Source organism: Acipenser ruthenus, chromosome 22 (assembly GCF_902713425.1).
Source record: "Acipenser ruthenus chromosome 22, fAciRut3.2 maternal haplotype, whole genome shotgun sequence".
In the NCBI taxonomy this organism is placed as follows: Eukaryota; Metazoa; Chordata; class Actinopteri; order Acipenseriformes; family Acipenseridae; genus Acipenser; species Acipenser ruthenus.
In genome coordinates, this window is record NC_081210.1 from 28003894 (window position 1) to 28029766 (window position 25873).

The 25873-nt window shown below is 40.5% G+C and overlaps 2 protein-coding genes across 4 annotated transcripts in view; both read left to right on the forward strand.

The window, feature by feature from the left end:
- The first annotated feature begins 343 nt into the window (after positions 1 to 343).
- LOC117431013 (START domain-containing protein 10-like) lies at positions 344 to 13254 on the forward strand. 2 transcript variants are annotated; one of them, XM_058996379.1, is made up of 6 exons: positions 344 to 1092; positions 6029 to 6176; positions 8203 to 8306; positions 9248 to 9362; positions 9586 to 9638; positions 10342 to 13254. In XM_058996379.1, exons 1-6 carry the CDS (start codon positions 943 to 945, stop codon positions 10570 to 10572), a joined length of 801 nt encoding a protein of 266 aa, XP_058852362.1. In that variant the 5' UTR covers positions 344 to 942; the 3' UTR covers positions 10573 to 13254. The 2 variants fall into 2 exon arrangements, with proteins under 2 accessions (XP_058852362.1, XP_058852363.1); XM_058996380.1 differs by lacking the exon at positions 344 to 1092 and adding an exon at positions 1987 to 5331.
- A 5401-nt stretch (positions 13255 to 18655) lies between these two features.
- The window catches only part of LOC117431623 (arf-GAP with Rho-GAP domain, ANK repeat and PH domain-containing protein 3-like), a 32839-nt gene continuing 25621 nt past the window's right edge, over positions 18656 to 25873 (forward strand). The window contains exon 1 of one of the 2 annotated variants that reach the window (XM_058996381.1): positions 18656 to 18860. The gene's annotated coding sequence lies outside the window, so the exon portion shown is untranslated. The remainder of the gene's footprint in view (positions 18861 to 25873) is intronic. The other variant, XM_034052744.3, reaches the window with a different exon arrangement.

Genomic DNA, 25873 nt, shown 5'->3' on the forward strand with positions numbered 1-25873 from the left:
CTTTGAAAACGGTATTAAAAGTGTATACAGGTATAACGCAAACAATCTAGTCAAGTACTATAAGTGTACATCAGTATAGCTACTGCAATTTATAATGCGTCTAATAATATAGTATGGTATATGGAACACTAATGCAAACAATATCCAATAGAAGACTATTCTGCTCATGGAATGTCCGCTGCAGCGTAACTGTGGCGTCTTTGTGCTTATTGTGGATGACAACAAGCCGGCGCAAGGCTAGACCGCTAGGACTTCCTTCCATTTCTGCGTGTCTGTCACGCATCTGCAGAGCCCCGTGAGCACTGCTGCAGCATGGGGGGAGAGGGGGGGGGAAGAGTATAAAGACGCTAGCTAGTGAAACACGAGAAGCGGTGCTACTATTCCATCCGCATGAGGCAAAACACAATAATATGCAAGGAAATAAATCCAGTGTAACCTGGCAACCGGGACACTCGATCTGCCTGATCAGTCAGTCTGACCGAGGGAGCTGGTATAGCCAACCGCTACTCATATCATTAACGCCGATATTTATCTATCGATCTACCTTGTTCTGAAGAAGAGGGGTGCAGACGGACGGTGCTGATGCTACAGGTACCGGTGCAGAGCGACAGCGGCACCCGAGCAAAAGGATAACAAATAAATAAGCGACAGTGAGAAATGCCAATTTCGATAGACACCTGCTATTATAGATAACAATAAATAAAACAATACAAACAACATTGCAGTAGCGGAAAAAAAGCGAGGAGATAGTATTGGCACAAATATATCATTAAAACTGTTAGGGTTGAAAAACAAGTGAAGAAAAGGAGTTTGTGGGACAGAAAGGAAAGTGAACGAGCACACGCTTTCTAGATTGTTTTCGTTGTTTGATCGGCTGTGCGCATTCCAGACTTTAATCAAATCCCAAACCCGAAGTCTTCCTTTGCTCGCTGGTAAGCGGAGATGCCGGTCCAGGTCCCGGATGATTCCGATTTCAACTCGTTCAGGGAGCAGTGTGAGAACGTGGACGGATGGACTGTACACTACAACAAAGCGGGGGTGACGGTGTGGTGCCGAGACCAACAGCAGAGTGAAACTGTGCAGAAATTAAAGGCAAGCGTGTGTGCTTTATTATTATTATTATTATTATTATTATTATTATTATTATTATTATTATTATTATTATTATGTCAGGCTAATGAAACTAGCAGTAAAATGTTATTGTTATAAATTGTTATTGCTTGTTAATAACTGACATTTAATAACACAATTATAAAAGGGTCCTTAATCTAAAGTAATCAATCCAGTGCTTGCCCTATGCTTAGTGGATGTTCACTGGGACAGCTGCAGGTCAGTACACAACCCTCTGTTGCATGCAATTGGGAGGATGCTGGGTCAGAACTTCTCAATTCCACGGCACGGTGCTGGATGGCATTGGGCTGTTGGTGGTAGAATATTTTGGGTGAGACGTTTAACGACGTTAATCTTGTGTCTCCTTGAATTTGAAAATAGCGAAGTACCATATCATCCCAGAAAGATGTGGCTCTTTCACTCTTGAGGAGGGCTGTAAATACGACCATCCCCATTCGTTCATGGTGTATCGTCGATTTACAGCCCAGGGAATCAACATCTTCAACTTCAAAGGTGCACAACACTGCGAACAATGCACCTTTTAAAAAAGTCAGTGACGTCAAAACTTAATGAGTATGTTATGCCGCTCTTTTTCCTTAGACAATTAATTGTGTCAGAAATAGGAGACTGTCTCCTTAAGGCAGTATACTGCATCATGGCCCGTTTGAAAAATTCAGAGTGGAAAACAATGGTAAAAACCAGGGGTGAGGTTTCCCAGTACAATGCCCAACTGTAACCTGAGCTTTGCTGTATGAGAAAGAATACAAGTCATTGGAGGAGACCTTAAGCTGAAACACAGGGGGTCAGGGAGGGGGCATTCTGTCAGTGAGGTGTGGGGGGGGGGGGGGGGGATTATTTAAAACAAGAATCTGATATTCAAAACAAAACGGGATAAGAGATCTGCCTTCATAATTCATCAGTATCCCCTTTCACCACTCTATGAATAATTGAGTTCACAGGGAAGGACTGATGACATCTCATTCACAGAAGCCTGACAGAATGATTTCAGGGTTTGGCTTGGGGGGGGGGGGGTGTCTCATGAATAACGAAACAAAGTGCAAAGGGAGCGATCGTCTTCCATGGACAGTTTGCATCACTACTGACAACAGCAATGGATCGTATTGTTCCTGAAATATACTTGGAATACAGATCTACATCACAGTGGAAATGGGGACAGTTTAGAAATCTGAATAAATGCATTATATTCCACGCTGGGCATTCTGTTTCTACTGTCTCTGGGAAGTGGCAGATAGCAAAGACACTACATAGTTCAGTTTTTAAAATCAAATTGAAATTGTGTTCATGTCATTTACAATCACATCTCTGTTTATCAATGGAGGCCACATCAGTTTATAAAGCTGTGTGGTAATGTTTGTTTCTATTCTGCCAACTAATTGTACAAATTACAATACATATTATATTATATTACCTGATATTATATTATATTACATTATATTATATAACAGTCTTCATGCCAAGGCATCCCAGGGCGCTTCACAATTTAAAATTTAAAAAATCCCTAATGAACTTGTAGTTATAATTAGTTACAACAGGACACTAAGGGCCCATCTTCAATCTAGACTGAAATGATTCAATTGTGCTCATTTTCAGGACACCAATTGGGATTGAATGTGTGCTTAGGGAATGCCTTGAAAGATAGAGAATAAGAGGTCCTGGAAGATAAGAAGACCCCAAACCACGAAGGACCTTCTAGATAGTAAGAATAGCTTTAAAATCAAAACGAAAACTCACAGGAAGCCAGTGGAGTGATCAGATTTAATTGCTGAGTGTGAGTAAGCATTCTAGCAGCAGCATTCTAAGCCAGCTGAGTGGAACAGAGGGTTCAGCTAGCAGCCACCATCCTAAAGCTGGGGGAACAGGAAGCCACTGCACTACAGTGTGAACATTTTGAATATTTTGAATGTATTACGATGCATCTGCAGAGCAGCAGTTTGGAGCATTGTGACTGTAGACAATAGAGGTATGGAACAAAAGAGGAGACATGTTCATCCAATTCTCAAAGGGAAGAGTGTGCTTTGAAATATCGAGATGGAGTTACATAACCCCTCCGGGAAGGGAGGGCTTGAGTGAAAATAGAATGGTTAGGCGTAGGTTTAGTAAGATGTATGCACAGGCATCGGAAAAAAATCCCTCTTGGTTTCCATCTCTCTCTCATAAATAACTAATAGGTACGCAGCTGTGTAACATTCTCTCTCATGCATGTCCTGCTTATATGTTTCAGTTTAGATTGCCTTTCTTCTGTAGTTCTTGAGCAGTTTCATCCGCATGAAATAAAGAAATGCACCTCCTAATTGCTGCTCAGACTGATGCTATTGTTTTGTGACCCATAGATATAATTGTCAGCAAGAAGCTCCCGGCAGTGAGATTAGCTGTGTGCAGCTGCTCAGCATTATCTGCATTTGCAGTGTGTCGTCAAGCACTGCACTCATGGACCAAGTGCAAAGCAATCATACTGCATGGAGAAAGCAAATGATTTGAACAGTGTAGAACTAGTAAGACTTTACTTTGTCATGCAAATAATTGTCTCTTGCTAGTTTTATACCTCTATTAGTACAATTACTAATGGATTTTTTCACTTACACAAAAAAGGCTTGTAGACTTTTATAGCAACAATAACTTTCAGTGCTTGTGGGCAGAAAAACATATCTACCTATAACAAAAACAAGAAGTCATTGAATGAATAGCTGTCATTGACCTACACTGGAATAAATGAAAGTTGTGTTTTTCCCCACTTATTGCAGCAATTATGACAGGAGATGATATTGACATTTCCTGCCTATGAATTATGGAATCAGACTGAAGGGAAATATTCTGACTGAGATCAAAAGTGCCTCTCTGCTGGAGATGGCTGGGTGGCATTCGAAAGCTTAACCTGAAGGTTGCTGGGGAAGTCATTGGTATTCAGGAATGGCATTTAGATAAGAGGTTTTATTTGTGTTGTTTTGTTTTTTTTAATGGCTATGCAGGTTCGCTCATAGCGAGACTGCTAAAGGGCAACATATGCTAAATATTCCTAATTGAAGACACACATGTTTTATTTAGGCTTTGCAGAGTAATATGAACCTATTCAAAAGGCAGCTGTTTTTGTACAGTATCAGAAACATGCTGCTCGTCGTTATCAACAGATTATATGGAATTGGTGCAGAAAGAGGGGCCACGCTCTTTACCTGGTGCAGAAAGACGGGCCACGCTCTTTACCTGGTGCCGAAAGACGGGCCACGCTCTTTACCTGGTGCAGAAAGACAGGCTAAATGCGATTCTTCTATGGCCCTAACCCTAAACCTAATGTTAAGGTAGGTGGGTGTGTCTTGAAATTAAAAACAGATTTAAATCTTAAATTCAGTATTGAATATCTCTCAGTTGGACCGTCTCTGAAAAGCCTGGCCCGTCTTTCTACACTGGTTTCTTTCCACACCTACGTCGATTTTTCTTTGCAGCAAAAGAGTTAGAGGCACTAACAAAGCCCCCCACTCCCCCCACCCATGCCTTGCTATCATTTACTTCATACCGTATTGTCTCACCAGTGTACTAACTGGAAGAATACAATAACACTGTGCAGTAAGACCTGTTCGAGAGTAACCACATTTCATCTACTTTAAGACAATCACATTAGTTTCCCAAGCTGTTTGAGACTGAAGTCTGCTCTGAGACTTCATAATACTTTCTATGTGGTGCATTTACTTGATTTAAGTCTATACTGAGCTCTCCTTTTTAAATGAGCTTTCTCTAAGAGCCCTGCAATGATATTAGGGGATGCGAGATGTCAGCATGCAGGGTATAAACTTGCTAGACTTGCGTTGCAGGGAGATATGCCTGTTCAAATCCAGAATTAAAACGTGTACATTTGCTAACATTAAGAATCCAGTACAGCTGATTCCTCTGAGTCCCACAGCTTATTTCTGAATATAAACAACTATATCAGGCTTCAGAATGCCAAACGGCAGCAGCAAAGGGTGTTGTGAAATGTACCTCGATCAAGCCTGTCTTACGCAGTCTCAGTTCACTTCCCAAGCCTTCCCATTCAGAGCCTTGAACTAATTATTCCCCCAGTCTGGCCCTTGAATCCCCTGCTGTTGTCACTCTTTCAATCGGATGCAGAGTGTGAAATATCACCCGCGGTCTGGACCCTAATTAATGAGGACAATTGAAGGAGACGACGCTCCACGGGACACAGAAACCTGAACCGGCACTTCATCACAGGTATTTGTACTGTACTAAGCATGCCATTAGCACCAGCATTGACCTGCTATTGAAGAAGCTGCACTGGCCGGGCAGCTGACAGTCATTCAAAGCATCTACACTTGAGCTTGTCTTGCTTTTCAAGTGGATGACAGATAGTTTTGGTTTCCAATGAAAATCACATTAAAGGCTAATATGGTGTAATGATCCCTGAATGCTGTGTAGGTACAGGGAAATCTGCAGCGGACTATTTTCTTCTTAAGGGACAATCGAGTCATTTTTGTTTTGTGAACCAGTCTGGAAAACTGTAAAGCACAGCATGAAAGGAAACGAGGCACGAGGGAAGCCTTCCAACACATCTGTGCAACTGCAGCAACATTGGAGGTGGATTGGCTAATGGGACTGTCCTAACATAAAGCTTGAAGTGCAAGGTTGTTTACTCCATTTTTTTTATTTTCTGAAGGAACACCAACACCAATTGCAATTGTAAATTAAATAAGAAACAATTTCAGATTATTTCCAGCACCCAACATCAAAGTCGTTTGTACTGGTTTGGTAACTTTATTGGGTGCATTTTTTTCCTTTCAGTGGCTCTGTAGCAGCATCTATCAGTGCCTGCAATGAAGCATACACGAGTATAGGTAGAAAGGTTAATTAACTTCCTGGCAGTGTTAGAGCTGAATATGTATCTTTTTTTTTTTTTTTTTTTTTTTTCCAGATGAAAATAGTCTGCAAGGATGTAACTGCAGAAACGCTGTATGACGTCCTGCACGACACCAGCTACCGTAAAAAATGGGACTCCAACATGATTGATACCTACGACATTGGAAGGCTGACAGTCAATGCTGACGTGGGCTATTACTCCTGTACGTTAGTATAGTTAAGAGATCACACTAGTGTTAATACAGTACTGTACATAGGAAACAGTGCAAAACTGCCCTCTAGTGGATTTGGCGTGTATACACAGTTATCGACAGGAAGTCTTCGCATTGATGAGGTTGCAAGTCGCATTCAGTAACCTACGATATTGATACTCGTTTGAGTTAAATCGTAGAGCTAAAAATGCGTGTGCTGATCTAGACTGGCACATGTTTCCATATTGTAACCCCCCCCCCACATTGCAGGAAGATTGGTTGTCCCTCCTCATTTAAGTGTCACCAGACTAGGGGTCAAAGCTGACTGTTCCCACCAAACAGGGTTCGTCTTTGATTGATTTATAACCAGTCTGAAACACTGTGTGGTTCGCTCTGCTCTAAAAGGTCAATCAGTTTCCAAAGATGTGAAGGAGCAACGCTTGATACATTATATTGCAAGACATTTAAAGGGCATGAGCGGAAAGGGACTATCGAAGTGAGACTATCAGTCCTGTTCAGGAGGTAGAGCACTAATCTATAGATGCACGCCTCATCGCTCAGAGCACATCATCACTACCTGGGTGTGCTATCCACCTAATATAATAAACTGATCAGCAAGTCACAGTGTGCTGTTAGACGCTTTACTGAAATGATGAAAATCTATAGAGATAAATGATGGAAGCACACTGTAAATATATAGATGATCTTTTCCTGTTTTTAAACTATAGCAGCGTTACCCATAACCTGTGAATACAGTCAAATTGCATGCTGTGTGGATCAAACATGATTTTATACATATGAGTCATTTTAAATCTCTGATTATCCTGGTTATCCTGGTCTATGCAGCCCTTTTTTTAAGCAAGTTAAAAAAAAAAATCTTTTACACAGACCGGCAGGAACTTGCAACGATTAATTGGCTTCCTGACTACCATAAATCCACTCCCGTTAGCAAGACAAAAGATTTGCTTTTTAAATAATATATTCAGTATGAATAGTCAAGCTACAGTGTACACAAAAAATCTTGCATTTAAAGATTTACAAGTATGCACTTTACAAGCTGAATTACAGGGGGTGCTCTCTACAAACTAGACTTAGCACTGAGTTGAACTCTTTCAGATCAATCGCTGTCCTGTCTAGTGATCATAGCGAACTGTGCTGGCCATTTCCTTTTTTCTTGTGCTTTTTTCAGAAAGCCTTCTCTTGCAGTCATAGCTATAAAGAAATGTATTTCTAATCACTGCGTTCTGTTCTCCTGAGTGAGTTCATTTAAGTACCAGTGACAGCTCTGCAGCCGAGGGATCCCAGCAGGCACAGCATTTGGTAAAGAGCTCATGTCAATAGGCTCTGTGTCTCTGCTGTGCCACGGTGCTGTGAAATCAAGAGCAGCTAATTTACTGCAGCCGCCGTCTTCACGGAGCAGCGCGTCCAGACAATGATCTCAGCCAGTCGAGTGGTGAAGGGTTAGAGGACACTAGGAGCTGTGGAGCGCGAAAGAGAATGAAAGAGCAGAAACATTACTGCTGTGGTACTCTCATTGTGTTTGATCACCACAACTCATTGCATATTGACCACCAGCATGAGCACCAGATTAAATAAACACAGCACATACCACAGGCCATCGAGTGCACACGACCACAGGCAAGCCAGTGCACAGGAGAACAGAGAAACACGGGGCTTTGGGCTGAAAAGCTGTTGCTCAGTTGTTCAGCTCTGGCCAAACGTTTAGCATCACCCTATAGAATGAACTTAATTAGCGTTTCGTTTCTCTTGAGCTGTGGTTAATTCAAATCAGAGTATCTGTCAAATCCAATTTGAGGTCTCTCTCTCTCTCTCTCTCTCTCTCTCTCTCTCTCTCTCTCTCTCTCTCTCTCTCTCTCTCTCTCTCTCTCTCTCTCTCTCTCTCTCTCTCTCTCTCTCTCTCTCTCTCTCTCTCTCTCTCTCTCTCTCTCTCTCTCTATATATATATATATATGAAAGCATGGTATCAGTGATTGTCTGAAAATGTGACGGTCTTCGTGTCATTGGCTGTGAATTGTAGGGAGGTGCCCGAGTCCGCTGAAGAACAGAGATTTCATCACCCTGCGATCTTGGCTTCCTCTAGGCGGTGACTACATGATTATTAACTACTCTGTCAAGCATCCTGTAAGTTCAAGTTGTGCTGCATACACGTCCTTTATTCTTGCATTGCCCTGGGTCCAGATAAGTCCTAAATGAGTTCAAAATCAATAAATTCATTTTTTATTCACGGTTCTGTACCTTGGAAATGAGCGTCTAACATATTGAAAGAGTGATCGATTATTTCATGATCAAAATTTAAATGGTCCCTACCCACCTTGTTATAAGAGCCTAATCCTACGTAGCAGAGTGGTTGATGCTACACAGCACTGTGCAGGGATATTTTAGAAGCGTACAGCTGGTGTAAAGTTGGAGAGTCTACCTGTGTATTTCAGGTGCACGAATGTACTTCCCCAGTGTCAGCTTTTAATTAGGTCTGAGTGGCTCAATGTTCCATGCTAGTGGCTGCATCAGCAGAAATGCGCCTGTAAATTGATAGCTGAGCATGGCTATCTGTCATGCTTCAGTCGCTCTGAAATATCACCTAACACTGAATTTATTAGGGCAGTGGAAACTCTACAACTTTGATACTGTGTCCAGTCAGGGGACCAACACAATGTGGTCTTAATAGAGGGCCACTACTGAAGGTACCATAAATGTATCCTATAGTTTAGCCAACTTATTGAACTAGCATTTTAATGAACAGTTTACAATATCAGATGTTAATGGTTTTTTTTTTTTATGCAAACTGTAATACTATACTGGTTTCTGTCTGTCTGTTTAAACCTGCATCAATAGACATGCAGGTTGAATTATATCATTAGTCTGGACCTACTTTAGCTATTGAGAGTGTCAGAATCTGAGGGTATATGAAGAAGGCAGCTGTCTGTACATTTTGAAGTTCCATTTTTAATATGCAGAAAGTGGATACAGGTCGTGGTGATCTTCTTTTTGAGAGCGCTAATTTGAACTTTGCAGCCGTGGCAGGGGATGAATGTCACTGACATACATGCTTGTTCAATTCTCAGAAATATCCCCAAAAGAAAGACTATGTGAGAGCTGTGTCAGTGCAGACAGGCTACCTGATCAAATCCAACGGTGTCAACAGCACGCTCTTCTACATGACACAGGTGGACCCCAAAGGTAACAATCCTTCATTTACATGACTCATCCACACTGCTGTCAGCTGTTTCTTTTCTGTTCTCATTCTCCCAACTTGTACCACACTTTTAAAGCCAATTGAAAACACTGGCGTCTGAAAATGTAACAGCAACAAATACGAAAGACTGAGTAATGCGTTGTATTGCATGTATGTAAGGGTAGTTTTGAAGCAGATATGACTGTAATATGATATGATTTTTTTCAGGTTCCTTACCAAAGTGGGTGGTGAATAAAGTATCTCAGTTTGTGGCTCCAAAGGTAATTTCGGTTCATTAATTTATAATGTGCGAATGTCTGGCTGTAACATTACTTTTTTTTGCCTTTTAAGTCTAGGTTTGGCTGGTGGCTTGTGGGTGCCTCTGGGTTCATTATAGTAGGTTCTAGATAGGTTACCAATAAGTAACTATAAGTTAATGGTAAGTAATATAAGTTACTCATTTCAATAATCTTTCTTTAAGCTATTTGTATAGCCACACCACTGTAGGTATATCTTGAAGAGCAGAAGCCCAGTCGAGGCTTGGGGAGCTAGCGTCAAGCTGGAAGGATCTCCTGCTTACTTAGTTTGTGCTGCTATCTGGTGGCAAGATGTGATATTGTTTTTAACCTAGTATTTACAGCATATGGGGAACTTTTGTAGTATGAAGTCAGTAGGTTCACATTACATTTCAATCTGCTTCCCTATTTCTGTTGTTTGTAATCATGTTGTGGTTCCTATTTCATTACTGAAGTGTTGTTTCTGGTCAGGTGCTCTTCACTTCCAGTTGACAGACATACAATAGAAAGAAAGAAAGAAAGAAAGAAAGAAAGAAAGAAAGAAAGAACAGTGAAGGACACAATAGCCAAACCACATTTGTTAACTTCACTTAGCTTCTTTTAGTTTTACCTTGACATTTATTTTGGAAAGCCACATGGTACATACTTTGCATGTTGATGTCTATATGCAATCCGCGTGTCTCTGCAGGCAATGAAGAAGATCTACAAGGCCTGTCTGAAGTACCCCGAGTGGAAGCGGAAGCACAACCCCCACCTAAAGCCCTGGCTGTACCCCGAGCAGAACACCCTGCCCAGCATCAGCCCGGCCGAGCTGTCCCTGCAGCACGCGGACTCGCTGGAGAACATCGACGAGAGCGGGCTGAGCGAGGAGAGGGGGCACATCAGCGACGAGGATGACAGCTACTCCAAAGAGTCCTAATGTGAGCACGGTCAGCTCACTGAGCGTGCAATACTGAGCCTGATCACAGGGCAATAACCCCAGCAGAGCCACTCCATACCGGAGCCCCACACAATCACTGCAGATTACCCCAGGAGCCCCAACGACAAGCCCATACACATCCATACTGAAAAACACTTACTGAACAACATGTACAATAAAACCCTCCGAGCCACAGTCATTGACCTTGTTAGTATCCCAATACAATTATACTGAGCCACTGCACTTAAATACTGTAGAATTATCCCATGCAGCTAATATCCCACGTCCTTATTTTATATAATCTATTTCTACTTGGGCTTTTCCCCACTAGCCATTCACTCACTCCTGTGCAAGCTTAATGTCCCATTCGAGGATAGCTAGCACATACTCACCTATCTTAATGTGACCATTAAGAGACCATTCACACGTCTATCAATCTGGGTGTCCATTATATATCTAGTGAATCTAATACAAGTACAACATTTGAAGACGTTGCAAGTTTCTTTAAGTATTTCTTTATTCAGCACTATTTAAGTTATGGATGACAAACCCAATACTAATCAATTCAAAATTCCCCCAATGAAATTCAAAGGAACTGACTGCAACATGATTTAATGTAGCTAAATCCTACAGCAACTGACAACATATACATTAGAAACAGGGGGGTCCCTAAGCAATGGACAACATCATCAGCACATTGATTCAATCGAAGTAGATGTTCCAGTGAATCCTAGAATCCTCTGGGTGACAAATCATCCGATCTGGAAAATAAATGAAATCCCTTTAATCCATGGGAATATCATCTCCCAACGTGTCTGAGGTCAATAGCAGTGCTCAGAGGGCTCATAAACGACAGTGCCTCTGCAGTAAAGAGACACTGTTTTGATTAGAATCCTTGTTAATCAAATGCATCACTGCAAGTCTGTGTCTTTTTACAGTTCGGCCTGGTTGATGACATATTCAGGAAAGCGTATTAAGCATCAGATTTTTTATAATCTATTTTTCTGAATGTTTTCTAACTTTCACTTCAACACAGACAGGTAGCCTTTTGCTGCAGACCGGTAATTGAAATTGAAAACTTAGTTACGGTACTGCAATAATAATAATAATAATAATAATAATAATAATAATAATAATAATAATAATAATAATAATAATAATAATAATAATAATGACAGGGTGAATGTTTTAAGGTTTAGACCCAGCAAACAGATTATTAGTTAATAATACATTCTCAATATAAATTGGAATGCTTGCTTGTATAGAGATTTTAGAAGATTAACTTATTATACAGTACAGTACAGTATATATATATATATTTACAAACTGAGGACTAGGATATGGAAATTGTATGTTTAAAATGTATTTTGTGCATGTGTGTTCCAGGTCATCTTTTGTTGGTAGTATCTCTAATACACTGTAATTACAATTATTAATTAGTTATTGCTTGTGAGGTTACATGGTTATTACACTGTAAATACACAACCATATGTGTATATATTGTGCAATTACAACAGACGCCAGTAACTGACTTTTTGTTTTTACACAATTACAACAAGAAAAGCCTGAATTGTTTTAAATTTGCATGAGTTTAGACATGATCCCCTTTGCAATACAGAAAATTGGATAATACTTTGCTTTGCCTGAAATAGACTATGTAACATGCACATTTTAATTAGAGTTGCAGAAGTGACGAGGCATTTTACTTGTTTTCTGTTTGAAATGATCACAGTCTGTTTTAAACCCTATCACATGTCTATTGAAAGAGACTAAACAAATCAAAAGCCTCTTGAATTATTAAAGCAGGAAAACATGATGGCGATTCTGTGGACTCGACAGTAACACTACAACAATACAATAATACCATTTAAAAAAGGATGTTTTCAATTTAGACGTCAAATAAGAATCCAAAAAGAACAGGGTAGTAAGCTATGTTGTTTGAGGCATGATATTACTTGATTCCGATGATGCATGCAGTTTGCAGCACCTTAAAAAGTACTGTATTGTTACTGCTGTTGAGAACAGACTGTCAATCCTTCAGTACACTGTAGTAGCTGGCATCTTTCTTGTATATATATATATATATATATATATATATATATATATATAAAAACTACGGCTTGATATTTTACACTTTTCACTGCAGCCATCGGTCATTCAAAGCCAACGGTTTACTCACAAAATGAACTGCGAATGTACATCCCTTCCAGCTGCTGTATTATGTAGACAATGTGCTAGTGTTTGCAGTTCTTTTGCTGAGAATTTGAATGTATTGTTGTAGGCATTACCAACTTACAGACCTACCAGATTGGGTATAGACCGTATAGTCTGTGAAACCTGGTAACACAAACTGTACCCCAACAACAGGAACTGTCGCGCCCAGACCAAATTCATGGATTGCTGAAATGACTTTTCTCAAATGAGGCGCTGTCATTCCTATTGAAAAGTTAAAAGAGTTTAAAATGACCCGAGTCTTTCTGATTTCTAATAAGGTTTAGTCAAAGCCGCATGGTTTGTGCTCCCCAGTTTCTGTCCTCTGTGTGTTTTATATCATTTGGTAGGCCTGGACTGGTTTGATACTCAGAGTTGATGCTGTGCCTTGTGTCCAACTGGTGAAAGGACTGGATTGTTTTGTGTTTGTCTGGTTGTTTTTTTTTTCTTTCAGAAATAATAAAAAGGGTTTCTGAAAAAAATTTTGCTCTGATTTCCTATGTTGTTTTTAACAGTTCATTAAAAAAAGGATGAGTTAGACTATTTATTAGTAGATAGTAGACATTCCTGATAAGCAAATTGTGTAAGAATACCAGTTTACAGCAACTGCTCAAATGATCTAAAAGTCATTGTGTTTACAAAGTAATTTACAACGCTGTGTACAAACGTGTATGTGTACAAAACAATGTATACAAAACAGTAGAAAACAGCAACAGTGCATTGTGTGAATGGAAATGTACTGGTCTAAATACATCGATTCCAGCCCTATTATAGCTGGCTTTACACAACACAGTTAAACCTTGGCTCACATTTTCACATAAACAGAAATCCAAGTTCTATTCACACGCGCACACACACCAACACCACAAACCCATCATGACTCAACCCAATACCTCACAGGGAGATAAAACTCAGGGTTACCCTGATCTTTGTGCTGTGAAAGTACAGAGAAGTCAAAGTGACCCATTATCTCTGCCTAGCATGGAGAGATGTGGGAGAAAAAGTCACCCTGCTGTAGGCTGGGGGCAAATCAATAAAAGCCAATGAAACGGGTCTTCGTAACCATGAAGATATACTTTGTGTGAGCTGGTTATCTTGCCTTGTATAGTTGTAGTGAGGACAGCCCATCAGAAAACCACATAAAACAAGATAATAAAAACAGATGAAATCCACAGCTCTACCCTGGTTCCCAAACGGACTGTGTTGGCTTACTCAGCATGTCTTTCTTGTCCAGTAATGAAACTGCATGGTGAGCTCTCACTGGGTTCAACACTGCTGCAGAGGGGTCTGATTTTAAAAGTGCCTGTGCTTGCTTATCTCATATCTCAATGTTCTTCTGAGTGCGGCAGGAAGCCCTGCTATGTGCAGAAATGTGGGTCAGTTGGAGTGCCATTATTTAAAACAGCAGCAATCATGCAGAACTATTCACAAATCAAATAGAAGTGAATATGCTGTGTGTAGGGCATTTCTTATTGTTACATTGTGACAGGACCGTGATATGAAACTGCCGAATGAAATAATAAGCGGCACCAAAAACAAAGGCTGTACTCATGAACTACTGCTATGATATATGTACGGTCTATGCATGGGGTGACATCTGCACACAGGATCAGATATGCTGGAGTGATGAGAAATCCTTATCACTGATTGGCTGATTTCTCATACGTGATTTATAATGAACAATATAATAATATATACTGTTTGCACATGAAGTAACACACACCATGTAACGGTCTTTAAATGATGATTGCATTTTAAAAAGCAGTGATTGTCTGAAACGTAACTTTCCATTCGTTGAAACACACACAGTGCCTTTAAATGCAAATGAAATGCAGCTACCCTGTTAGTCACATGTGAGTACATCGAGGATAAACAGAGGTTTTGACAGAGGAGGCAGCATACTTGAGCGATGTCGATTCCTACACCCACTGCTGTCTGAAGAAAGGCTCCTCTTTGTGTGTCAGTGAAATATTCTCTCAATCAAAGGGACCTTCTGACTGAATATGATCAGGGCAGGCAGAGTCCAAAAGCGTGGTGCTTAACTAGGAATCAGCACAGCTGGCCTTTTGTGAGACAGCACCTATTTGAAGAGCAAGTTCCTTTTTGAAACGAATGTAAAGCGTGAATACTGTACAGGTTGAAAGCAGGCCTTTGACGGGTGGGGTTTAGGATTTGAAGACGTAAGAAATCACAAGAGGAGCGTTCGTTTTTATTATTCTCTTAAAGGACTGTCTTTGTTTACCACTGATCGCATTCTGCTTCTGAAATCAAACAGCAGTTACCGGAATGTCTTACTGTGGAGGGTGAGGGTCAGAGCAAGATAGCAAAGGCATTCTTAAACAACAAGATCACAGATTACCGGTCTGTCCAAGACTGCTATCGCAGTCACAGTGCTATCAGTGTTGGCATTCATTCTATAGAGAAACATATTTTTTACAGTAAAATGCAGTATACATGTCTCTACGGTTACTCACTCGTCCCAATCTGCATACTGTGTATTACATCATAACAGGGTTGCGTCCTGGTTGCAGTACATTAAAATATGCGAGGCTTGTTTTATTAAGCAGTTCTCTTACGCATTATGAGACATCATATTCATGAAATATAATCTGAGACTGTAAATTATGAGCCTGTAGGTTCAGCTTTATTAGACTAGTTACACTGGACAGACAGTGGAGAATGATCCACATTTTAAAATTATGCATTGGTTTGATTTGTATATAGGTTCATTACCAAATATATAGAAGGCAGGAAGATTAGTAAACGTCAAGTGTTCAGCGCAGATCCCTACGGATTACGTATCTGTTTACACTTATTGTGGGCTTTTTTGTACCAAATAGAAATGCTGCGGCGAACAGATGGGGCCGCTCCTGAATATCTCTATTGTCTCAGGCACTTCCTGTTTCCCTGTTAATCCACGTCCTGTCTGCGCCAGTCAGATTGTTTCACAAAGGCACAGGAAGCTCCAGCCCCTCTCTCTGATTTCTCACAAGCCCAGCTCTGCCGATGTTTTTATACACTCTTGCTTAATTTGTTATTTCCTCTTGTGAGCAGGAGGCAGAGAGAGCTTTAACTGTGCACATGGAGAGGATATATCATACTCTTATATGACAAAGCAGGTCCAGCTCACAAATGGTTAACTCAGAAAGAGTTCTTAAGGGTAATTCAAGTTTGATATTCACGCAAATATCACATCCGTACACCATAGTAAATATGTACCTCACATAGAGTAGTTCACTATATTCATTTTGATTTGGCGCATTACATGCCAGCCATCAACACCGGGCCAATAGGAAACCCCCATTACCTGGAGGAGGAAAAGCACTGAAGGCTCATATATTACAGTGAAGCTGTGTCTCCGTTGGTCCCCACCACTACTCTCTCATTTTATCTGGGCGAAAGCCGAGTCCAATATTAGCATGAAGCAAATACCAGCTACCCTCTTACTTTTTATTGGTGCGTGGACACAGTTTGACAGAGATTCTGTTGCCATTTTGAATTCTTGTCTAAGGACACATTTCTTTGAGCTGTCCTTTTCCACATGAGCTGTCTGTTCAGTAGGTTCACTTTTTGACTATACTGACTAGGCTGTTATGCTACCAACACTGATATCTGTACAGTAAATCTGTAACCCTTGGTGACTGTAGCCCACAACCTATTTTCAGCATCTGATCGAGTGATATCTGGTGGTTCAATATATTTTGTTGTTTAAAGAAGTCTGTCTAAAGATTGCTTTGCTTGCTATCAGGGCAATGTGTTGCCAGAATGATGTAACAGACAGCTACGTGCAAGTGTGAGATAAGGGATACAACATCCGTATCGGACTGTTATTTTTCTACGACTATTTCCTGTTAACCGTTGTTATTGGTGATCTTAAGATGTGTTTAATGCAGGTTCATTTTTTTTTTACAGCCATTTCCTCAAACAGATAGACGTGTCTTCATATTGCTCAGATACCAGAGAGAGTACTGTTCCGATGTGGTGGGTACCGGAGTATTATCTGCAGACCCAATGGTCCAGGCTTAGGCAACTGATGCACCGGAGGGATCTGGGTCAAAAGCACGCTGTCTAATCAAGTGCTGTAACCATTGCATACATCTGGACTTCCCTGTGCAGCAGATAGAAAGGGCTCAGTTATGTAGCACCACTGAAACTGCACTTTTACCTTCAGAACCCTGAACCTGCCACGCTGCAATTACACTGAGAGGTCACATCCCTTCTGAATAGGTAGTTAGAGAGCTTCTAATCAATTACCTGATGTCACCAGCAGGGGTCATATATTGAATTTCCACAGGGTCATGGTTCTGCCTGAAGCATCATTTTGCATATGAACTTGGAGCACCTGATATCAAATCAGAACCCGGGTCTCTGTCCCCTTCGCACTGTGTGACTGCTTCCCTTAACACGCCAATCACAATAGGGAGTGATTAGTGCAGAGGAAGTTTTGGACCTGCACCTCTGCACCTTGAAATCAGTTTCTGTCCCAAGACCTGTTCAGTACCTTGTAGCCCTGCTCCAGAGAGGCTCAGTGTATAGATGTGACGTCTGGGGCATTGTGCGTTTGGAGACGTGGAACCAAGGTTCTATAGGTTTAACTGATCTCCTCACAGGGGACCAGGCTGTCAGAAAACACATCTCTGGTTTAATTCATAACAATTTTGGTTAACACTTTGCATTAAGGTCTCCAATCACTGTGTATCGACATTGTAGTTAATAAGTAAATACAAGTGTACCTACACATAACTGCAATGTTATTATGCATAGTAACAATACGATACACAGTAATTAGAGACACAAAGTAAAGTGTTACCCAGTTTTGATTCTCAGTGGATCTATTCTCGTGGATTAACAATACATTTTCCTGACATGAATCATTCCAACTGTTAGAGTGAATGAAATGAGTGGAGGTGCAGTACATGCCAGATTGAGTTCAAAGTCCCAAGCAAGCATCTTAAATGGTAAGCAAAGGGCTGAATCCTGTTTCAAAGTACGAGCCCAGCTTAAGCAGTATTTAAAATACCAGTTCCAAATCAAAGCAAAAATGTGTTTAACTGCAAGACCCAGCTATTTGTTTCAATAGATTACTATGCATGTTTTTGTGATGCATTGATAGTGTGACTAATAACATTAAAAACAAACCAGTACTGTGAAAGCTGTGTGGAACGAATAAGCCACTGGTTGCTTCAGGATATTGGTGATTCCACCTCACTGCCTGGCACTGTCTGTCTGTCTGTCTGTCTGTCTGCCCTGCTGGTAATACGGGCTTCAGTGTTCTCTGGCTGGAATACAGAATAGGCTTCAATAAGAGTCTAGATACATTTTGATCATGATACAATAATAAACATATTAAGAATGGTATACCCGCTGTATCCAGATTATTAACACACATTACATTTAAATGTAGGGCTGAGGGCTGGATACCTGTTCTCGTGTCGCGCTGTATAAACGAGTCACTGTTATTGGAAAACGGCAACAGTTGTCAAAAAGAAAGCAGTAAAAACAGAAGGAAGTCCAATGTTCCTCTACACTATTGTAAAAATGTCAAGATAAAAACTACGTTTGCTTTATTATAAGTGCACTTAGCATGTCTCTCTCTCTCTCTCTCTCTCTCTCTCTCTCTCTCTCTCTCTCTCTCTCTCTCTCCTCTCTCTCTCTCTCTCTCTCTATATATATATATATATATATATATATTTCAATGTGGATCTTTTTTGAAGAGCAGTAACATTTAAAAATCTGTCTTAAAATTGCACATAACTCAAAGCTTTGAGAATACTGAACATGAGCCACTATGACGCCCGTGCGCGTGTAGGATGGGTGAAAAAAAAAAAAAAAGTTGCGAACAGTTCAAAAAGAATCGGCAGACTGTATTGACCGACGCCCTCCCCTTTAAGGTTTGTGAGACTGTTTCAGCCTGTGGAAAGCCACTTCGAAAGAAACCTTGATAGTCTGAGACTAAAATACAGTAGTGTGGGCATTAACCAGTGACGGGCATGAAACTTGAGAAAAGCCGAAGGAATTGTACGTTTGTAATATAAATCTGCGGACACATTCAGGGATTGGAGACAAAAGCGCAAGAGGTAAGCAGAAGTCAATGGTTTGAAACAGTTTTTTGACATATGATACTGTAGTGTATCAATATGTGAGAAGTAGAAGCGGTTAGTGTCATAGCACTAGAGTTTATTTTGCTACATACTGTTTATACATAAAACTGTAACTTTTGCGTACGATAGTCGACTGACAAAAGCATTCTGCAGTGACGCTTTTTAAATGTTACTTAGAACTTTAATGTATTTACAGAGAACACAAATGGTACTGTTGGTGAGATGCATAACATAAACACGTGGATGTTATGTTTTGGTAGTATTTGGCAGGTATTTTTTTCTGTTTTTCGCAGAGTACGTGTGTGGCATCTCAGAAGATATACCCATTAATGCATATCCGGACCGTTTAACTGTATGGAGTAGCGTCTGTAATGCAGGAACCTACAAAACATGAGAAAACAAACAAACAAACAAAAAAAGATTAAGTGAAAAAAATTAGACTAAAACATTAACCACTATAGAAAAAGAAAGACAGCTGAATGAAATAATAGATTGAACGATTCAATAACCCCAAGGCTAAATCTCTTGTATAGAGCTTTGTGTGAAGTGAAAGTGAACCCAAGTTGTTACTGTTTCTGATTGTGCCTGTAGTCACATTCCAAACTCTGTCACCGTTAGAGATTGTGTGGGAAAAAAATGATTAAGCACATCTGGATGAAAGAACACAAATCAAATTAAAAATTATGCGTTAGCTGTACTTTGTAATTGTAAGACGGGACTGTGTGTCGAATGTGGGTTTGCTTGAACAACTGAAAAGTGAAGGCGTTCTTCTTAATTAGGGGGTAGCGAGACTCCTTTATTATTATTTGTTTATTTATTTATTTTTTAAAATGTAAAAGCATAACATAATACAGTGTAAGCATGGTAAACCATAGGGAAGCATTGTAAAGAATAACAATGTATGAAAAAGTATATTATTAAATATGGCAAACCAGGATAAACTGTGGTAAATTCATAATACTGTGCTAAACGTTTACAGGGATAGTCACCTTCTAGGACTTCAGTCATTTTGAGTGTCCTCATAGTACCATTGTGAGCAAGCCAGTTATAAAACATCTTCCACTAGTTAACCAGTCGAGTCAACCCATCCCATCCCTCAGAGTGCTGGATCTGACAATCAGCCAGTGCCTCCACATGTACTGCTTGGTTCTGCTTGAGTGCTGGACTTGAATACCAGCTTGGCTCCTCAGATCTCAGAGAAGGAGCAGCAGGCTGTCAGAACATAACCGGTGTCCTGCAGGGATACACGTTCATAGCCTAGGTGTGTCTCAGACATTATTAATAAACTGCACAGTGGATAGTTCAAGATTTTATCTGTAAGAATTTTTGTGGGAATTAGAGTCTTGACAATTAACATACACTTTAGGTTAGAATTGACAGATTCTGCTTCCCTGCTTGCGGACTGTAATGTTATTGCTAATGTACTGTGGCTCAGCAGTTTGTAGTGAGTCTCTGGTGTACTTGACACAGAAATGCAAAACTGCAATCATTTAATTAATATTACTTGCAAAAACACAGCTGCGTGTCTGTGGTGGGACTCAGATAAGGCGGTGGACACTGTCACACTTTGTATCAGTGGAAAAGTGATAAGTTTAAGTGTGAATTTCTTTTTTACACTGTCACACCTAAAAAAGTCGTTTTATTGCAACACCTCCAAAGAAGCGAAGCAAAGCAACCATGAAAAACAAAATCAAACATTGAATGGCAAGAAGAATGCTAAATGTTTGACGGGCAGTCCTTCTGCTTTTTAATTAGAACCTGGGAGTACTCGGCTCCAAAGTTAATTTTTAATGAAACATGGCATTTAGGTTTTTTTTTTTTGTTGCCTAAAACCTTTGCTGATTTTGACATCTGTTTAAGTAAGATAATTGCTTTATGGCTGTAGAGTCAGACAGTGTGCTTGCCCCATGCTGTGGATATTGAGTGTCCTGCCACAAAGTGGAGTGGAGGGGATGCTGTGGCATCTGGCCTCGGGGTGCATTAATGCGCCACATGCCTCAAGCACTGTAGCTGAGATTTATTTTCCAATCTGGAAGACTCCTTAGGATATATCTAGATGTACACTGGTTGTATTAATCTGTTTTAATGCTGATTTTACGTGAAGGAAATTGTATTCTTTTTTTCCCTCATGAATGGAAAACAATGTTACTGTACTTACTTTCTTAAACAAGACAATTATTGTTGTCATTGTAAGTGTGATCTACATAGGGAACAATGTAAGCCTGCTGTAGCAGTTCTGGCTTGAGTGATAGATAGGAATCCACGTGACTGAGATGCTAGAGCATTTGAATCTGCAATATTTAAAGGTGCAGGTCTTTGCAGAGCAGAATAATTAGATTTGACAAAACGGTAGATCTTCTAAAATCGTTTCATAAAGGAACGCTGCTTAATTCAGTGTCCAGCATGCTGGGTTCATAATCTCAGTAATATTCTTCTCTTCTGACTGTATATTTATTGTCTTCCACCCACTGCTGTTTGTACAGAAAGCTGCTTAAGTGCATTGTTAGCAGTGTGGAGGCTGTGTGCAAACCCGAGACCACACACTTCACAAGCTCTTAATATTTCCTTACCCACCTGCAGAGGTCTTAATCTCGAGTTGCAGTGTTTCACACAGCACAGCCTGTTACTCAGCACTCATGCTGCGGTGTGTCACTTATCTGCAAGCAATCCTTTTCTATGACAGGGTGCTTAAAACTTGCTATACCGCTGTGGTGCAATCCAGTTCAATGCGTTCTGAACAAAGTGTTCTGTTCGTGTGTAGAAGCACTGTTGCAGCACAGCACGTGATGTGGTTTAGGATTACCTTGAATGATGCAGTAGAATTGTTTCACCTTCTCATTTGTCTGCGACAGCTTGGTGTGAACTCCAGTACATCAAATTCCTTTCAATAACATGCTCTGCACAGTGGTCACCTGCTCTATCAGACTCCAAGTCACGTGCAGAGTGTGTGTTCTCATCTGCAGACGAGGAAACTGCGAATATAAAGGAAACCATGTCGAAAGTGGCGCTTCAGCCCTTTCAGGCTCCATTTCTTTAAACATGAGAGATTCCAAAAAACAAACTTACTGTAGGTGTGTATTTCTACATAAATATTGATGTCTTTGTTTCATAACGTGACAAGAACATGAACACAGTTTATTTTTAGTAGTGCTGATGGTACTCGTTAGTTTCGTTGGGATTAAGGGAGGGTGCACAGTACATTTGCTTCTGTGAAAACCCACATTTTTCTTTGAGACACAAAGTAAGCCATGACCTCAAGCTCCTGTACTTTACAAAGATCCATTATTCAGTCCATATGTAATCACTAAGGGGAAAGGTTGTTCTAGTCTGACTGGTAACGTGCCCATCATCCTTCTCTCCCTACCTGCACAGTGGCACTGCTGGCTGGCCATTGGGTTAGCTGGAGTCCCCTCCCATGCCCTACACCATGTCCCTCTGCCTGATTCCCTACACTTTGGGCATGTTGCCTTAGACCTGTGCAGCTGTTTCTGCAGTCAATGGCAGGGCCTTCTTGAATGAGACACACAGTACAAGCTCATACACATATATACTGCTGCAGCCTTTAAGGAGGCTTGTTTGCTTTATATATTATTACAATTATACCCTAACCCTAATATTAACTGTAATGTTGTATATAATAAGTTTAAAAAAATAACTGAAATTTTGTTAAATGGACGACTTATTAACTATATAGTACTAGTCTAATTACTGTATGTGTTGTGTTCTGTGTTATATTAGCACAGGTATAAGCTGTATTTACAACATACTGTAATGGGGCAGGATATCTCCCTCCCATTGCAAAGGGTTTTCAATGAGAACTTTTTCTGTACATTTCTCAATGTTCTCCAGATGACTTGTGACCTGTTTTCCTTTCAGGTTGTCAGTTGGCCCTGCTTGTTACAGTATTTCTGCAATTTGCCTCAAGACTGTTCACATGTTGATAAACCCAAGAGGGATGTGTCTATAAAGCCTTCTGAATTGTGTAGATGCATTACTGAATGTGTTTTAGAATTGTGCTGGAGGGCAGTGTTTGTGTACAGAAGAGAGAAGGCCCCAGTCATCCCATGAATTTCTAGTGAAAACATTCGGCCTGAAGCGGACTGTCCCACTGCTTCGTAATACTGCAGCTGCAGCAGGAGGCTGGTCAAAAACGGGGAAGGAAGAGAGGAAGGAAATGAGCATTTGAACAATAGATGGAAACTGGGGAACTAAGCAAGCCTTTAAAATGAGCTGCAGCAACTGTTAAAATAAACATGAGTGGCCTTTTACACGAGAAAGAAAGAGATTACCAAATGAAAAACCCCTCCAAAAATATTTTGTGAAAAATTCCATTGAAGTTGCAAATGATACTGATTAATTAGTTCTTGCATGAAAAATCTTTGTAATCGGTGAGGAACTAGGATGTTCCAGGAAGACAAAGAGGTGGTTTGTGGAAATTATGCGTAACCAACAGTGTAGAGTGCAGGAATGGACTCCCATTGCATAGCAGTTTGATCCATTCCTGGTTGTACTATGTTTAAGACACACCTGAGCTTGTTACCTATACATTGGGGCTAATCAAGCTCATATTAAGTCCTGGAATGGGTGAAACTGCTGTGCAATCCAGTATTTATTTCCGGCTTATTTGTATAGCAGATTAACGGTTAGGGCATATGGGGATAGCTCCAAAAGCCTTATTTTGGATTTTGAAACAAGCTGTTTTAGTGCACGGAAATGAACAGTAAATATAAGGTTGTGTTCTCTGTAGCCTGGTGCTTGGAGTCTGTTGTACTGTATGCATGATGGGAAGGGTGCTGTTCCAGTAAGCTGTGTTTATCTTTGATCTGAACACACATCAGGAATTTATGTGCTTTCCTTTTGGAGCAGTCCGGCGGGGAGGAGGAGGGTGTTGGTCCGTGTTTTTAATAGGTTTTGGGAGACAGCTGTATCCTGTGCTTTCCACGGCTCTGATGAAGTCTAAGTGAGGCGTCAGGGCTGTGGGAATCGGAGGGCAACAGCACAGAGATGGCAAACAGAGATAACAGTGTTGACTCATACACGGAAAATCAAAAAACTGAAAAGTAAAATGGATTTTTATCATTTTATTTTGCTTAACACTGATCACACTACAAAGCTGTGGCCAAAAGTTTTGCATCACCAAGAATTTTACCTATATGAACATAATTTAGATATTTTATTTACCATCATGTCATCACTACAAAATAATATCGCAAAAGTTTACCAGAAGCCATAATAGTAGTAAAGTATTTCATGTTAGAATTCGAAATATCACATTTTTCAATTAAGTGTATAGAAAACTGCAAAGTGGTATGTAATTCAATATGCTAACATAACGTTGTTCAGCTGGTTTCATTCGACTTCATAAAGCAAAATTAGTTAATTCTGTGGGGTATGGGGTGATGCAAAACTTTTGGCCATAGCTGTATATGCATTGTGTTAGCAAAGGTGTTAACGTGTCCAAAGCAGAGAGACTGTGCCTTCAAGAGTTCTGTACTGAGGGCTTGTTAATATTGATAGCACAGTTTCCTATTGGACACTCCAGTGCTATCCCAATGGAATCTCAATACACACCGTTAACCTACAGCACTACCATGGTACAATACCACTATTCTATGGTATCAGGACAACTGTAAAATATCTGTTTCAAATCAGTTGTATTTCTGCTGGTAATGCTGGTTTCTCCAGGGAGGAATATCCAGAGGAACTCCTGAGTTGTCAATGTTAATGACCCAGAACCCCCCCATGTGTTAATTGACAGTGCTGGAGGGTGGGACCTGGAATTGAGATGTTACGTCTTGGACGTTGAAGATGGGATTCCTTCAAAGGAATGCAGGATAAGGACTCCCTGTGGTGTGACCAAATTCCAAAACAAGTCAAAACAATTCTGGCCAGGCTCTGCCCTCCCTGCTGTGGCCAATTTAATTAAAAAGCCTGAACCTCTACAGCACTGGGGACAGGGGGGAGGCCTAGAAGCATGATGTTGTAACTCAGCAGAACTGCTCTGGCATCCTCTTCCCTTGTTAAGAGTGTACACTTAACCCTGTCTCTATGGCATTTCCAAATCAAAGCTGTCATGCGTGTGAGTGAGAAGGGGCTCCTGCTGTACTGTGTATCGCTAGAGGCGGATCACATGCACATGTTAACAGCACTCTGTAAAGAACACCCAGACAGGGCTTCCATGGAGAGTAAAATAGAGAAGCTCTCAGGCTGCATCTGCAGTAATTTAGCCATATTGGATCTGTAAGCCAAGAGAGGCAGTGATATGATGTGTTGTGTATGCTGTATAACATTTAAAAATGGTATGGTTCCCATGGTCTAATAATCCTGCAAGGCGCTGTAACTATATTATCCCCAAATAACCCCATTGTTTATACAGAGGCTGTTAATGTAAGAAGGAATAACCTCATTTACAATGATGCCCTGATTGAGATTATTCGTGGTATCAGTTAAAGTTGCAACCCTACAGTTTTAAAATCAGCTGTCTTCCTGTTGTTCAGTACCCTTGCAGCTCTCCACTGAAAAGACTTTTGAAGAAATGTGTAAGATAAGTTTGGCTGGTTTTTAAATGTGGGAACCTGTGAGTAACGTCCTAACCAGAATGAAACAATCTTTCAATGTGCTTGTGATGTCTCTAGAGGAGTCCCATAACTTGGTTGTGGATCCAGAGGAATAAACTGAGTAAAGGGCTCAAGCTGCTATAGATTAGAGTTGTGCTCAGTGGAATTGTAATGCACTTACTGGTATAGGTTAACTGCAATGTTTACTCATATTGCTGTAGACTAGGGAAAAGGAAGTCATATTAAAAGCTGTGTTAGGTGCTGAAGTTGACGGAAACTTGACCACCACAACAGATTCTCACCTCCCCTCTTCTCTGCCTTTACTACTCTTTTCAAGCTATTGCTGTGGTCGTGCATTTCCTTCCTTACACCACTACAGATCCACTGTTACCTGGCAGTATTGAGACAGGTAGTTTAGGATGAGACTTGTTT

Bases quoted from the DNA above. Each gene is read 5' to 3' on its own strand.
- LOC117431013 (XM_058996379.1), top strand. From the start codon at position 943: ATGCCGGTCCAGGTCCCGGATGATTCCGATTTCAACTCGTTCAGGGAG. The intron at 8,307-9,247 runs GTAAGTTCAAGT...TTCAATTCTCAG, and splicing joins ACTACTCTGTCAAGCATCCT to AAATATCCCCAAAAGAAAGA. The intron at 9,639-10,341 runs GTAATTTCGGTT...GTGTCTCTGCAG, and splicing joins CTCAGTTTGTGGCTCCAAAG to GCAATGAAGAAGATCTACAA.